The sequence below is a fragment of the Hippoglossus hippoglossus genome, chromosome 23 (genome assembly GCF_009819705.1).
Source record: "Hippoglossus hippoglossus isolate fHipHip1 chromosome 23, fHipHip1.pri, whole genome shotgun sequence".
NCBI lineage: Eukaryota > Metazoa > Chordata > Actinopteri > Pleuronectiformes > Pleuronectidae > Hippoglossus > Hippoglossus hippoglossus.
The window spans coordinates 3678627-3694750 of NC_047173.1; the positions used below are offsets into that span (position 1 = coordinate 3678627).

Consider the following 16124-nt stretch of genomic DNA (forward strand, 5'->3'; position numbering starts at 1 on the left):
AGCAATAATAGGATAAGATGAGAGGAGATAAGATGAGAGAGACATGAAGGTAATTCTTGTGCCAGCTTGCTCCAACAATACAATATACAATAGCGCACAACAGAATAAAACCAGAGAAAATTAAGAATAAATACATACAAGTGACAATAACAACTGTATCAAGTGTATATGGAGTAAATGCAGAACCAGTGTCTAATAGAAATAACAATAGAAATGAAATGAGTTACATGAGAGAGTAAACTAATACTTAAATAAAGTAGCAATACACGGTAGTAATGATAATGATAATAGGAGTAAGTGATATGGAAGTCAGATTGCACATGAATAATAATTTTGCATATGGATTGTAATAATAGCCAACCCCAGCTGATATTGGGTCAGATCATTACTGCTGCAAATTAAAACAAATGGATGTAAACACACTTAGGCCGATATATATTTTGTCAGTCATGTTCCTTTTTGAATGAAAATCTCCACATGGTGATCTGGTAAATGAACCTGTTGTGTCTTTTTGTCTTTATTCCTCTGTGGGATCCAGCATTGAACTGAAATGAATCTCTCTCTCTTTCCTCTTTGAGCTGCTTCAGGTTTGTTCCTGACGAGTGAACCCAGACGGCTTCATTGTCTGATGCACTGCAGCTTCTCACCAGGAAACACCTTGTGTCACACACCTGACTCGTGTTTCAAACGTGACCATACAGGAAACACGCATCAAAGAACTGAAATTACCCAGTTACTGCCGGATATAACAATGAGAGAAACACAAAAGATGTTCTCTCAAAATGCTGCCTGAAGTGTGTGAGTCTAAATCAAAGCATTCACTGATAAAATATACAACTCATCTTGTCTAATTTTTTGCATTTTTAATAATATACACTTCTGATGGTCTGTGTAAGAATTGTGTGCCAAAGGTAACAAATATTGAGATTAAAATCTTTTTCTTTTCTTTTTTGTTATCCTTATGGATCATGTTCCTCCTAAATTCTCCCTCACGTCAGTCTCAACTCTGCCGTGAGACAAAACAGATATTTGGCTTGGCTCTCCCACCTGGACCTCCACAGCGTGAGGCAGTGTGAGGTTTCTGTTTGGATTCTGGGAGCGCCGCACTTCTACAATCTGAGCTCCCATGTTTGTGTTTTTGTCCGCGAGCTGAGAGAGTCTAGTTTACAGTATCAGACAGCGAGGATGATGGGAACTCATGCAGAGCACAGCACGTGGTTTCTGGCCGTGTCGTTCTATGGCGGTTGGGTTTGATACTGAAGGGCTCGTTGAGGCCTGATGTGAAAACAACTTTTGTGAAGAAAATAAACCTAGAATTTAAAAATGAACTTCACATGTGGGCTACTTAGACTGTATCCTATTAGCTTATGAAACTGAGCGAAAGTTCAGTCAGGAATCATTCACTCTCTCACTCTCCCTGCTTCCTAACATCAGCTTGACTTTTGGGTGTTTACATTTATCCAATCAGATTGGGGCATCATCTCAATCAGCCAATCACATCTTTGCTGCCAAAGTTTCTATCTGCTCTCCTCTCTCTCACTGTCATTTGTTGTCATTTCAGTGATTCAATTCAAACCCTCCTCTTCCTCCAGTGTCCTGGTCGAGTCCACTCATCATCCAACTGGGAGAAGTCATCAACCGGAGTATCAAGCATGGTAATATTAATATGGAACGTACCATTCAAATCATACAAATCTTCAATAGAACACCGTTTATATTACAGTATATCAAAATAGATCCCTGAATATCAAAATAGATATCTGAAAAACAGAACAGTCCTGACATGCTTGTTAAAATGTTCCAATGTAGTCTAACTGGTAAATCTGTTCCGATTCCCTGCTCCATCCATATATAAAGGTCGATACTCCTGACAGTGCAAAGTAATGACAGAGAGCATGCAGGGAGAATCGGAGACGTTATTCAGAATTAATATGCACGGTAATTCTGAATAACGTCCCTGATGGCCTCTCACAGAGTCGCCCTGGAGCAACATTCAGCAAGTCCAGTGCAATTTAGGAATGAAAATGTAATGGTCGACTCCCGGGCCGAGCTCACAGCCAGCATCTGCACACTCAGAAAGCAGCAGTGTCCTCCTTCAGTTTGGTTCAATAGTCAATTGAGGCAATCAGGCAATTCAGCAAATAGCAGCACAGAGATACCCCCCTCCAAAAAACCCAAAACACTAAGTATTATGGGTAGAAGAGATGGATGTGGTTCAAACACAAAGAGGCAAGTGATTTCAGCATCATTTATTCATTTGTCCCTAAGTGGCAAGAAACGCAGTCACGTCCCCGTTGAAGTTGCAGAATCAGATTAATTCTGACTACAAGCTACTGAACTGAAAACAAATCAACTTTCAGAATGAACACACACACACACACACACACACACACACACACACACACACACGCAGCAGACTCAAGTGTCAGATGGAAAAATTATTCACAGAGAATTGAAGAAATGACTCAACGACTTGGGCTGATGATCTTGCAAGTCCTGACAATGAATTGACGTTTGTTATTAGTGTGAGTGAATCACTCTCAAAACCATCATCAGAGGCTCAGTGTTAGCAGCACTGTGTCGTTCAGAGATCTGGCGACGTCTGAACGATTACGTGTTTATGCATGAAAAATAAATCTTAGTGAAATTCGAACAAATTCGAGACTAACAGTGGATACGTGAGCGCCAGCCTCACTGATGACTAACTGTTAAAGCTGCACCAATCAATGCTTCTCTATATTAAGAATGGATATAGTGACTACATGTAGTGGGAAAGAAGCCGCTCTAAGATGAAAATATCTGAGAACGCACATGTCCGATTCAGTTGCTCCAGACCTTTTCCAGAAGTTTCCCTCCACGGCGTCCTGGTAAAATATCTGGAAAGTGTCTGAGTGAGCCCACGTGAGAGAACCGCAGGAAAACTCACAGCAAGTGGTGCAATGCAAACACATTGAGGACGCAGACGGAGATGTCAACTTGGAAAGACAATGAGATTCGAGAGCTTTTGTTGATAAAGGCCGACGCCAACAAACACACACACACATAGTGGAATTTATACGTCATGTTCTGCCTCCTGCATCTCTACCCAGGCACCACCCCCCACCTGAATGATCCTGAATATTATCCTGTTGTTGTGAATGTATCTGACCTGGATGAATCTCCTGCTGTGTTCCTCATAGAGAAAGACAAACTGTGGAAAAGGTCCAGACCCAATATTCCAGAGTTCATGTCGGAAAACTGGCCATAATGACAGAAATAGAGAAGTAATATTAAATAGTTTTGCTTGTGCGGCTTTAATGTTTTATTAAATCTCACTTTATTTCAAACAGCAGCAGGCAGTTGTTTTCACCCAAACAAAATAACTGGCCGTACACATCCTGCCCAGCACAGGGGGTGTGGTAGACAAAGTAAACAACTATTACTGGGGAACCTATAGCGGAGAATTCAGGAGCCAAAGAGCCAAAAACTAATTTAAATGAATAATGTCCCAGAGAACAAAACAGAGAATGGCTTATGCTGCAAATGTTATATTAAGATGAGTGGAAAGACCTAAGTAGAAGTGTATATAGTCAGGAATGCTGTGTATATGTAGGTTCCCTGAATGTGTTTTACATATTGAAGAATTTATAGGGAGGAGCCCTCTGGAGGAGTTTCCTGGAAAAGGAGCTGGACGACTGAAGATTAACTGCATATATGCTGCAGTACATAAGGCCCGTGCTTCAGGCTGTATCAGTCAGTTTTCCCAAATAAAAAAAATTGTACACAAGGAATTTAGGGTCAGGAACTAAACCAAATAGTTATGGACTTTCGTTTGTCAGTGGAATGTTCAAAATATGTCCGCATATATATATATATTTTTTTCTTCCCAAGTCTTATAGCCACCTTATGGAGTTAAGGTTAAATGAATGTGGTTAAGGACAATACAATTTCATGTTTAAAATCCAAAATATATGTTTAAATCATAAATCTTGTTAAAATTTTGGTTTATATCAGACGGCAGTATAGCAACCCTGTATCTGCAGTACTCAAACATAACTTGTATTTGCAGATATACTGTTGCAATCCCATACAATACATATTTTACTTCAATAATAATTTGCTTTACAATTACCAACTTAATCCATTGTGGAGTTCAGCCATCATCTAATTATTTTCATGTTGGTTGCTTCATATATTCAGTTGTTCTTAAATTACTTCTTTGACATTTGACAAGTCGCTGTCATCATTTACACAAGCTTCACTGTGACCCTTTCAAATTAATCCCATGGATTGAGCTCCAGTGACCCAGATTAGGTTTGTAGTTGATGATGTCAGCAGCTTTGTGCACGCACAGAACATTTAGGAGAACGACCACATCCAACACCGTATTGTATTGTATTGTAACATAATATAAAATATATGTTTAGCAGGAAATATTTTCTGGAGTCCGACCTTCAGGTCCAAAGAAGATAGAATTATATTTATCATGTCATACATCATATCATCATATACTAAAAACTCACATATAAAAAATGTCTTTCAATGCACTTTTAAACCCATACACAACAGTTTGTCACACACACACACACACACACACACACACACACACACACACACACACACACACACACACACACTACTACTACTACTAACAATGGCATACAGTATACATTGCACAACCCTCGTGGCACATCTGCATTACATATCAGTTATGTTATGTAATGTTTTATCACATGGGTTTTGTTCTGAAGAAGAAGAAGATCTATAATAATTCTCTAAAAACTGTGACCAACATGGCAGCTGCTTTCCAGTCAGAGTATTTATAAGACCCAAATTTATCATCTTTCGCTTTCAGCACTTTCACTTCCTCTGCTCACACTTAAACCGACATTCGAACTTCAAGAGATCAGCGTAGAAGTCAACTACATTTCTTTATTTACTTATTTAGTTCTGTATTTCAACATTTATTTCTACATTTAATTATTCATTTTTATGCATTCATTTCTGTAGTTGTACATTTATTGATTGATCAATTTATTTATTCCTACATTTATTTATTTATTTTTACATTTACCTATAGGCGTATTTATTCATGTATTGCTGTATTCACACGTCGGTTAACTAACTAATTATATAAATTCTACATCTATTAACTTGTTAATTTCTACATTTAAAAAAATCTATTTAATGTCAATATTTTTGTTTATTTATTTCTTCATTTCTCCGTTTATTTTTTATTTGTACATGTATTTATTCATTTATTTCTGTATTCACACATCAACTAATTATTGAATTGAATTCTACATTTATTAAGTTATTTCTACATTTATTTGTTCATTTCTACATTCATCAATTTATTCATTAATCACCCACATTTATTTATTTATACTTTATTTATTTATTCATGTGTTGTCCTTCATATGCATGGGACACATTGCTGAAACACTACATTACCCAGAAGGAGCGTGGAGGAACGTGTGTGTGTTTGTGTGTGTGTAATGTAACGAGTAACGTGTGGTGAAGTACCAGGGGCATCGTGTGGAGCAGCTCGGGGCAGAAAATAGAAACAGAGGCCGGGACAGCGCCGCCCTCCGCAGCTCCACGTCACACAGCGACTCACTCAGTCAGGAAATTCAAACACACACACACTGATCCGTCCACCTCACTGACACACACACACTCACACACACACAGCACATCTCTGCTGGTGCTGCTGCTGCTGCTGCAAGGTCACCGAGCCGGACACCCTGCGCTCCATCATCCATCATCCGTCCAGTCCACAGGTAAAGTACCGCTTAACGCGTCTTTACGCGCGGCCGGTGATCAGGAGGACTCACCGGGCTCTCGTGCGGGGTTTGTCGGCTTTTGCGGGGAGGAGGATGTGCTGCGATGAGCGGGAGATGCGTGAGAGAGAGAGAGAGAGAGAGAGAGAGAGAGAGTTTGTCCGTGCGTTTCGTGGTGCGTTCAGGGGCAGCCTTTTTGGGGGGTTGGAGGAAAGGGTGGAGATCCATGCAATCTCAGGCGCGCAGTTGAATGTCTGCAAGAATAACCAGTTGGGCGATTTAACACAAGGAGGAAAGACGCGCGGCCGGTGCAGCGCGTGTAGGCCCTGGTTCTCTAAGACTGGCTTCATCCGGTCCCTATCCTTACATCAGCAGCATCATATGATCAGGCTGCGGTGGTGCTGAGGACTCACCCTGTTGCATCACTCTCTCAGCTTCTCATGGTTTTCTCACCATGTAACACACAACAGTATTCACTCTGTGTTGTCAGCCATGGGTGTGATGAGGATGTGTTATTGTCTCCTAAGCAGGTTTAGCACAAGCTGAGCCCTCCTCTGATCAGCTGCTGTAAAAATAACTCCTGCAAACGGTCACACTTCAGGCTGAACAGTCCCACAAGGAGTGGAGATCAGATGCTGAAAAAAGAAAAATGAATTAAACCGCAAGTATTTCATATGACCTGCCCTGACATCTCAGGGTTATTATCCATGTGGAGCTGGTTGAACTGCAGGCGTGATTTTGATTGGACCGAAATAGTCACGTGACACATACATGTACAATAAGAAAACAATAAATATGCGTAGTGTGTAATTAAAAAAAAAATATACAGCTTGCCCTTACTTACCGGTATACACTTTATACTTTTTAATACTTTTTATTTTCACTTATATTTAAGATACTCACTGGCCCTGACAGCAGCCTGCACTGCCTCAACACACAGATCCTCCTCTGCTTTGAACTTGAACTTTGAACTATTTTCAGACTTAATACAATTAATAATGTAGTTCAATTCTCTGTTCTTTATTTTATGTTGCGTCACTGAGATCTTGGAGCAAGCTCACGCCCTAATGTCCTTCAGTATTGATAATGTCGTATCTTACTTTAAAACACTTTTAGGTGTTATAGAGGCAGGGATGTTAGCTAACTTTCTAAACTAGCAGTCAAACCAGATCAAGTAAAGGTTCCTATATATTCTCCATTTACGTACAACAACACTTGCATCCGCTTTAAACAATGTAACTATCACTGCTAATATACTTCTATGCGTCCATTGCGTTTTTTCCTTTTCTCAGACATCTAATGCTTAGCATAAAAGAGCCTTTAGGCTGTATCCACAAATTCTTGATTGTGATGAATTGACTCAGGATTTCAAGCAAGTTTATTTCTCCCTCTCTGAAAATTAATTTTAAGTGACAGGAATTATTTGATAGTTTGGGAAATCCTCTTCTTTGTTTTCTTGTTCGGCGTTAGATGACAATATTGGTACCTTTTTTATTTCTGTGTATCAATTATGAAGCTATCCTCAGCAGGTAGTTAACTTGGCATCAGACAGGACACTGGGAAACAGCAAGCAGCCTATATGTTAACTCATTAAGTTAATCTTTACACAAACTTTACAGTGAACAAGTGACATGGAGGTTTTACGGGGGTTAATGTCCTGCTTGGCTGCTGGTTGTATTTACTTTATTGATTTCCATTGTAACTGTCAGCAGAGAAAAAAGACTTCACTCGGAAATTCCTAGAGGGAAGTTTCTCATTATTGAGGACATTTCGGAGAAGGATCCTTTGTAACTACGGGGGAAAAAACACTGTTCTGCGGCTATTTAAACATTTCAATTGGGACAAGTGTGATGTTTTGTAGCAGTCCAGCCGAGGTTGTGTGTTTTTTCTTGTTCTTGTCGTCCTGCATTCAGTTACAAGGTGTCCGTAACAGTAACACACTGTAGTTGTCCACCCTGTTTGTCAGCAGTTACGCCCCTTCACAATGTAAGCAGCAACATTGGTGTCAGGCTTTTTATGAGCGACCAACACTGGTTTCCTTATGCAAGTGTTAATAGTTGAGACTTTGTTATATAATGTCGTTGTTGAGGTTGTGCTCAGATATACATGTATATATATATACATAAACGTGTATGACACTGACAATGTGCGCCTGTATAGGTTTGGATCCGGACATCCGTGTTTCAACAGAGAAGTTTATTGTGGACACAAGCCTGCTGCTGTGTGCAAACAACATCACCTGATACAGTACAACCATTGTAACACGTTACAATTAAAAACTTCCTAATGTGTAAGCTGCAAGAAACTATACACCCTCAAAAAGTTGTTTTTATACCTTGTTTTAATTACCACAATAAAAGCGTTCGATAAAAGTCACTCATCTGTAAAATACTTATACACGGAGGCTATTAGAAAGTGACACACGCTCACATTCATTTATTAACGTTGCGAAGGTGGCACACACAAGATCATTTGTAAATCTGTCACGATATAAAAATGCGTCATTTCCTAACCTGTGTCTTTGACCTTCATGACGTGTTCGGAGGTGTGCATCAGAGCCAAGGCATCTGATTGGTGGTTTGGCTTTGGAAATGTGGGTGTTATCCACCCACATGACAGCATGAAGTGGATGGACTTTTCCAGAGTGCTGTTGTGTCCACACCACTGTAGTTGTGTGTGCATGGTGGGTTGACTGATGCTCTCGTTTTCATGCTGAGGTGCTCAAACACAACAAACAAAAGGGTTCCAGAGAATACTGTGTTGCTGATCGAGCAAATTATTGTTGGAGGTTTTCCACCCTTTTTTAGTGGTAAGGTTAGAGGAGTGTTTTTTTTAATCAAGGCTCTTTCCCAGGAATTCCCAGCCCAGGGGCCTCAGAGTAGACAGGCGGACAATTGAGTAGATAGAGTAAAACGATCTTGGTACATTTTGCTGGAGGACGCCCTACCTGGTGGTCTTTTTCTTTAGAAAACAGGTTTGAGAGAGGGAACCTTTGTTTTTGTGGTACTTCTACCTGTCGGTGCTCTGGGCCGTGTGTTTACAGGATCACCGTAGGGAGATTAGATGTCACGGTGCTAACAAGAAGATAATGTGTGGTTTGGGCGAGGGTGTAAGGAGCTGCTGATTGGGTTAATGATGAACTCTCTCAAAAACAAAGTGAGTAGTGTTACTTTAGAGGTTGCCCTAGAGCTAATCTTGCGTTGCCATAACCTTAAATCCGACGAGGGTGGGGTGGGGGGAAGGTGAGCTGATGGTCAGCCTGGCAGCCGGTGACGGTAGAGGACAAGTTTTCTTTCGTGGAGTCTTACAGGGCTTTCGGCACCAGTTCATTTGTATTGACATTAAACTGGGACCAAAGAATATTGCTGCTGCTCAAGATTTCTAGTAATCTTATACTTCTGGGTTTTACAAGAAGGCCTTCTTGTCCCGTATCTCTGACATAACTAACCTGTAGTTCTTCATTACAGTTTCAGTCCTGCAGACCTTCAAAAAAAAATCCAATTAAACTTTAGAAACCACTGCCCAACCCTACCAGTGAAGTTACTCAACTTGTATAAGAGGAAACATGGTGCTTTGACTGTTCCCTCCCTGCTGCAATAGCCACTGCTCCATTAAAGTCTACCTGTAGTAAGTCCCAATTTGTCTCATATTACAAAGTTGGCTATCCTTTCATCACAGTCAATATTTCTATATGACCAAATGGTGTGTAATGTAAAAAAAAAAAGGTTGCTTATATATGGTGGCTCTATTGTGCCTTTTAGCATTCATCAATTTGTTTTGATTTTGCATTCCAAAGCTGCGGTTCATTCTCTCGGCTCTCATAAGCAAAGCAACTCTAATAAAACCACCGTATCTGGTCCAACCACTGACAAGACTGGTTCCAGGCTGTTTAGCGTTAAAGAACAATTGGCTATTGCACAGCCAGATATTTTCCTTAAGATGGAGAACAACCATTCATTCAGTGACCACAACCACAACTTGGCCGCCGTGTCTCAGGAGTCACAGCGGTTTGTCCACAAACCAGATGTTTGGTAGTTCGATCCCCTGGTTCTGTGTAGTCTGCATGCTGTAGCATATAGTAGCACTGTTTGATTTCTTTAAAAAAATTATTTAATATATGTTATCAATATCAGGTTTAGCTGAAACCTTGTGTCGCACCAGTTGCGGAGTGGAACAGTATATTGCAAATTCCACAGGCTCCTAGTCCATAATGATCCAAAATCAACATCTGTATTATATTCCTACAGTTGATGGTTAAATGAACTGTGATTTGTTGCTTTAGCTTTCTCAGAACATGGTGGTTTCCTGGTTGTCTGGAGACTCAGGATGTGATACTGTGTCTATGATGTTGTGGTTTCAAACGTAGGTTGTGGTCTTATCTCTCAACCCACGACAAAATGTGTAACATTTTAAAGAGAATGTTAACATTGGGATTTGAAGGATCACAGAGGTCCTGGGTTCCAACTCCTAAACTTTACTAGGGTTAGTAAGATCCTGATTATTATTCTGATGAATGAATGACCAACGTCACACGTTTGAACAAGCTGATAAGATTTTAATGATTCACTCCCTGTTTAGATTATGGAGCAATAGAGCAATAATGAGTGGTATAAGGACTGTGTCAACTACCTTGAACTGGCCACTAATGCAGGTTACACATCCACATAGTGCACCACACAGAAACTGAAACATGACACGGTGCCAAATCAAGAATATAAAGGGATTCAATTGCAGTTTATCTAGATATTTGATATAATAACATTCAAGCTTATCTTGATGAGATTAACAGATAACTTTAAGACTTGTATGGGCTCTCAAGGAAATCAATAGACACATCTCATACACTGCTGGGTTTGTGTAGCGTGTAGTGTGTAGCGTGTAGTGTTTGTTTGTTCCTCTTCCAGTCTTCCCCATTTGACCAGATTGTGATTTTTCTGGCTACAACACGGTGGGAAACGGCAAAACCCAAATCCAAGCTTCAGAAACCGAGCAGTGTCTCAGCCTCTTTGTATGCACAAGTTTTGTTTGCCTCCGACCTCTCACCTTGAAGGCCACGCCCATAAACTCAAACTTACCTGAAATGCAACACTGGGGTCTCCTCTGGGCCCTTGTTGTGGGTTAAACCTGAGATCCTGTGTCTGTCCACAATACAAAGAATGCAGTCTTTCAGGCTCTCTGCCAAGGTGCTACCATTAGTGATGTCCTTGGAGGACACACTCACACACACACACAAACACTGTGACTGAGCTGTTCTTTAGGAGTCCAGTGCTGAGTGACTCAGTCTTATGAGTTTTTGCCACTTGGCTAATTTGATTATAGAAAGAGTATTTTGGTTCCTGCCTCCTCCGTGCAACTCATTGATTCAACTTTTCTGTTTCAATAAACTCGCCAAGGTGAAGGCAGCTGGTCATTTCAAGTACATGCAGATGACAATGGACCAAAACAAGCCGTGTGCCCAGCCCAGTAACAAACTAGGACATGTGTGTGTGCGTGTGTTTGTTTGTGCGTAAGTTTGTGTATTACTCATGTTGTGGGGACCTAAATCTGTTTACATATTCCCATTATGGGGATTTTCTTTCTTATGAGGATGAAAGATGAGTCACTATCACGTAAATCATGACATTTTAAGGTTATGGTTAGGTTTAGGTTTAGGTTAGGATATGGGTTAGGGTTAGGCAAGTTGTAACTATGGTTAAGGTTAGAGTAATTCTCCAGGAAATCGATGTAAGCCCATGTAATGTCTACTGAATGGAGACACTACTGTGTGTGTGTGCGCGTGTGGTTGATTGTGGTTGATTGTGGTTCTTTTGTACCTGCTATTTTCCCCCATCCTCTTACATGTGTGGACTCTGCTGCGTTTCATTAATTTTTTCAATTTGCCGGTAAGACAAGCAATGTAAGAGTTGCCTCTGTGTTGTGGTTGCTTGTGGGTTTTGGTCATTGTTTTTTAAACATTAAAAATGTATCCGTAAAAAGAATCTCATAGGCTGTTGAGAGCTCAGACCATTACTAGTGGACAGCTACATCTCGACACACATGACATTAGAACGCGTCTCCACATATGTCTTGAATGACAATTTGTGATCAGATCAAACTTCCCACGTTCTATATGCACATAACTGTGTACAACATGGCTGTCTGCAAAGACTAAGTGCGTTATTGTCTTCAGCCAGACTCTCTATGACAGACGGCTCCTTTGTGCGTGTGCATGTGTGTGTGAGATAATTCATTCAATTCATTGAAAAACTGTAGGGGGCCAGATGGCGTCAGCTGAGTGGGCGGTGCTTCATATGTGGACCAGGGCACATGCATTCTCACAGAAAAAAAGAATGTAGTGTCCTCACTCTGTCTCAGGTCCGTCCACTACTGAACTCAGAGCTGTCCACTCCAGACACAGACGTTTTACCAGGTGTGATCTGGGTCTATGTGAGACTGAAACATTCAGTTAGCAGTGGCCTATACCGGAGCTGCTGCCACTGTGTGAATGTGCTGCTTTCACTATGCAGATTATGGGTTGAGATAAGATTTTACAAGGCTTAACAACAGAAATCCCATTTTATTTAGAAACCGGTAAGTCTGGGGACGGGTAGGGACACATCAAACGGTTTGCAGGGCTGCTTGTCAAGACGGGTGGAATGCTCGCATACTGTCGACTGTAGCTCTTTTGTGAGAAGAACAAGAAAAAGGAATATCCCCACAGGTTTCTATAAACATTAACAGAAACCTCTTCAATCATGCACCGTAACTGTGGGCGTGGACAGAGGTGTGGCACCTAAAAATACCCACAGATGACGGTCAAATATTTCCACTCACTTTGCATCGGCTTGGCTCCAACCTGAGTTCCTATGAAGTAGCTGGCAGTAGAAGCTGCCTGTGAGTCACTCCCGGACACATGGGAAGTGTTGACATTGTACAACTGAATTGGAACTTTGCTTCGCTTGACTTCTTACGTACTTAAATAGTTGATCATAAACCACATACGTCAAGCTTGTCTAGATGTTTTTTCCCCCCCCGAACTCATCGCTGTTCTTTTATGGTCAATCGGTTTGGAGCTTCATATTCCAACCCATCAATTTAAGCTGCTTATGAGTTCTGAGGCTCCTTTGTGTGTTGTCGTCACGTTCAATCAATCAAAACCAGTATCTACAGCGAGTGCTGCTGCCGACAGCCTATAATCTGATTAGCGTGGATTAAACCCACTATATGGACCTCTGGGAAAAAAGGCATAATCTCTAACTTTGATTGAAGGGCCAATGCAAGGGTGGTACACAAAGCATTAAACTTCCATTCACCAGCCTGGTTTTAGCTAAATTAAAATGTCATACAATATTTTTAAAATACATTTTGTAGTGTAGCCGTAAGTATGATAAAATTAGGACTAGAAATACACATAGAAATATATAAGACAATATATAAAACTGTTATGGAACAACTATAATCATAATAATAATTTATTCAATTAATTCAAAATATATTATGTAAACATGATATAATATCAATAATTTGTTATCATTATTTTATACATGTATCAACAAAGTAATTGATTGAAACTCTAATAATAACTCACTCTGGTTACCATGACAACCAGCTGTGCCTCCTTATTTCCCAGATTTCTTCAAACCCTATAAAACTCTCAAATTACAAATTTTATGTTTTTTAAAAACTTGGCGAATGTGCTTATTGGCACGAGTTATTATCATTAATGACTTAATGTCAACACTTAAAGTAGAACTTTTTATGAGTCTCTACAACATCGCAATCTGATCAGGGGAGAGAGCGGCAACGGGGAGAGAGAGCGGCATCATTTATTTATATTAGGTGGCTGATGTTCACGGGTCATTTACAGACTGAGGAGTCCGCTCTCCTTTTAAGGTTGTAATGTTCTTAAATTAAACTCGCTGCTGTAAAATGTAGACTTCCACTGACCAAATCCCCAGTGCTGGTATTTACTGGTCAGTGAGCAGAAACAGAAAGTACTTCCACTGGAAATGTAGTGGCTGTAATAACTCGGTAAATAAACCCTTTAACTGTCAATAAGGATGTTGGGCTGGGAGATAACGCACAGGGAAGGCAGTGTAATCCAATGAAATGATTGAGTGTTTGAGACATTCAATTCGTTGGGAAAGGTTTGGAGAGGGTTACTGTGTGATTTTATGTGACAACGTTATAGACAGGCCTGTTAGAAGTGACTATATAAACGTGTTGGAACAGGTGTGTGGCGAAAGGTGAGCTTTGCATGTCTGCAGGTGTAGCTCCTGGGGAATATTCTGGTACGATCATCCAACTGCCACAATCGAAGATGTTATCTGTGCAACCAATAGGGAAACTGGAAAGCTCACTCCAGAGCCAGAGAAAACTTACCACTGTGTAGTTTTTACAGATTAACCACGGGACGTTTGAACTGACCTTGATGTGTGCAATTGGTGGAATTCCCCTTTAACTTGCAAACACCGGTGTCGTGTATTGCTCAGCCGCACTCGCTGATCCCTAGTCTAGATTTGCTGATCTGACATAATTGCACCCTTGCGTTGCTGCAGTGCAAACACGATGAAACATGTGGATTCTCCCACGGGCCGTTTTATTAATGTGAAAACCAAACAGGCTGCCATCATGTCACTATGCATCGTGAGCTAATCATACAGCTGTAAACTGTTCCTGATTGATTCAGAGAGGTGACGCTAATGAGGTCGGACAGAGCTAAACTATAACAGCTGCCCGTTTTGGTTCTCATGAGGTGTGTGTGTGTGTGTGTGTGTGTGTGTGTGTGTGTGTGTGTGTGTGTGTGTGTGTGTGTGTGTGTGTGTCCGCACGTCAGTCCGCTCGCAAAAACTCAAGTGTGGAGTGTGCAGTCGGTGCTCTCTGTTTGTCACATGTAATCAGGGTGTGTTTGCATTGTCAACAGAGGCACCTTATTTTCAAACAACAGCCTCCTACTTGTTCCCATTATCGCCTTAGGGCTTGGGGGTGGGCTCAAGGTGAATACTGGGCAGGTCTGGTCTGGTATCTCTTTTAGAGTGAGTGCTTGCCCTCTGTATAATTACTACGCTGTGTGTGTGTGTGTGTGTGTGTGTGAGAGACAGAGCGTGTGTTTGCACACGTCTCCTCCAGGATACAGGCCTCTGGTATGTCCTTCTCCCTCCCGTGTCACATTACCGCTGGTTTCTGTTAAATGACATGTGAAGGACAAAGCTTTGACCTCCTTTGCAATCCCACTGCCGTCTGTATACTGTCAATATGAGCTGCAGCTGGTAATCTGATTTATCTCTGTATTGTAAGTAATCATCTGTGACAGTTTCCTATAAACTGCTCTGGTTAATTCATGTCTATACTTAAAGTCCCCAGACACTGGAGAAAAATAAGATAGGACAAAGTGAAGTCATACATTATGTCAGAAATAAAATATAAGGAGTAAAAAAAGCACAGTAACGCCTGGTTGGTTTTAATGTCCTCTCTGTTTTCTTGTCGTTGCAGTGAATACTCTGTGTTGAGGAGGGCCAGCGATGCCGCCACCGAGTCCCCCTGCCGTGCCCCCCCCAGACGGCGAGTGGGGATGGGCTGTGGTGTTGGCATCTTTCATCTCCATAGGCTTCTCGTACGCCTTTCCCAAGGCCATCACAGTCTTCTTCAAAGACATCCAGATCATCTTCGATGCCTCCTACAGTCAGATCGCATGGATCTCCTCCATCATGCTCGCGGTCATGTATGCTGCAGGTGAGTTGGTGGTTCGTCTGACCTTCATCTCCAAAGGGCTGCGGCTGTGGCTCAGGAGGAAGAGCGAGTCGCCCCCTGGCCAGAGGGTCGGTGGTTAGATCCCCGGCTCTTCCAGTCCACATGTCAAAGAGGTCCTGCTGGTAAATGTGCTCGATTGAGAGTCAGTCCCAGCTGTCAAATTTAGCACAGAGATAGTAATTAAAACCAAACTTACTTGAAAAATTGCCTCATTGTGATAAGAACTACCTAAAATGACAGAAATCATCCTTGAGTAAAAATGTTTTTAAAGTATTTGATGTGTACTATGACTTTTTTAGATTCATCTGTGTCCCACAAACGCATGAGGAGGCACCGTGTATGAAATATACTGCAGCCAGCCACCAGGGGGCAATGAAGAAGCTTTGGCGTCACTTTTTGGGATCATTTAAATTTATAAACAGTCTATTTGTGATTCCATAATAAGGTTTTCTGAGTCACTGTAATACACAGACAGTAACATATGACGAGCTCATATCACAGATGGGGCTATAAGCAACAGCTAACAGTGTCGATCGAGCTGGTCTGTGGGCCCGTTGCAATTTAAACAGGAAGTGACTCAAAAGTGTGAGGTTTCATGTATCATTTATGATAATGTCAACTTTTTTTTTATAG

General features: G+C 41.1%; 1 protein-coding gene across 3 annotated transcripts in view; it reads left to right on the forward strand.

Moving 5' to 3' along the window:
- Window positions 1–5538: 5538 nt before the first annotated feature.
- Window positions 5539–16124, forward strand: part of zgc:165507 (uncharacterized protein LOC561188 homolog) — a 44499-nt gene continuing 33913 nt past the window's right edge. For 2 of the 3 annotated variants that reach the window (XR_004613128.1, XM_034578675.1), the window contains exons 1-2: window positions 5539–5762; window positions 15234–15473. Coding sequence is in view for 2 of the 3 variants with exons in the window: in XM_034578675.1 (XP_034434566.1) it covers window positions 15263–15473 (211 nt within the window). In the remaining variant the exon portion in view is untranslated. Of the gene's footprint in view, window positions 5763–15230; window positions 15474–16124 lie in introns of all 3 variants that reach the window. The other variant, XM_034578676.1, reaches the window with a different exon arrangement.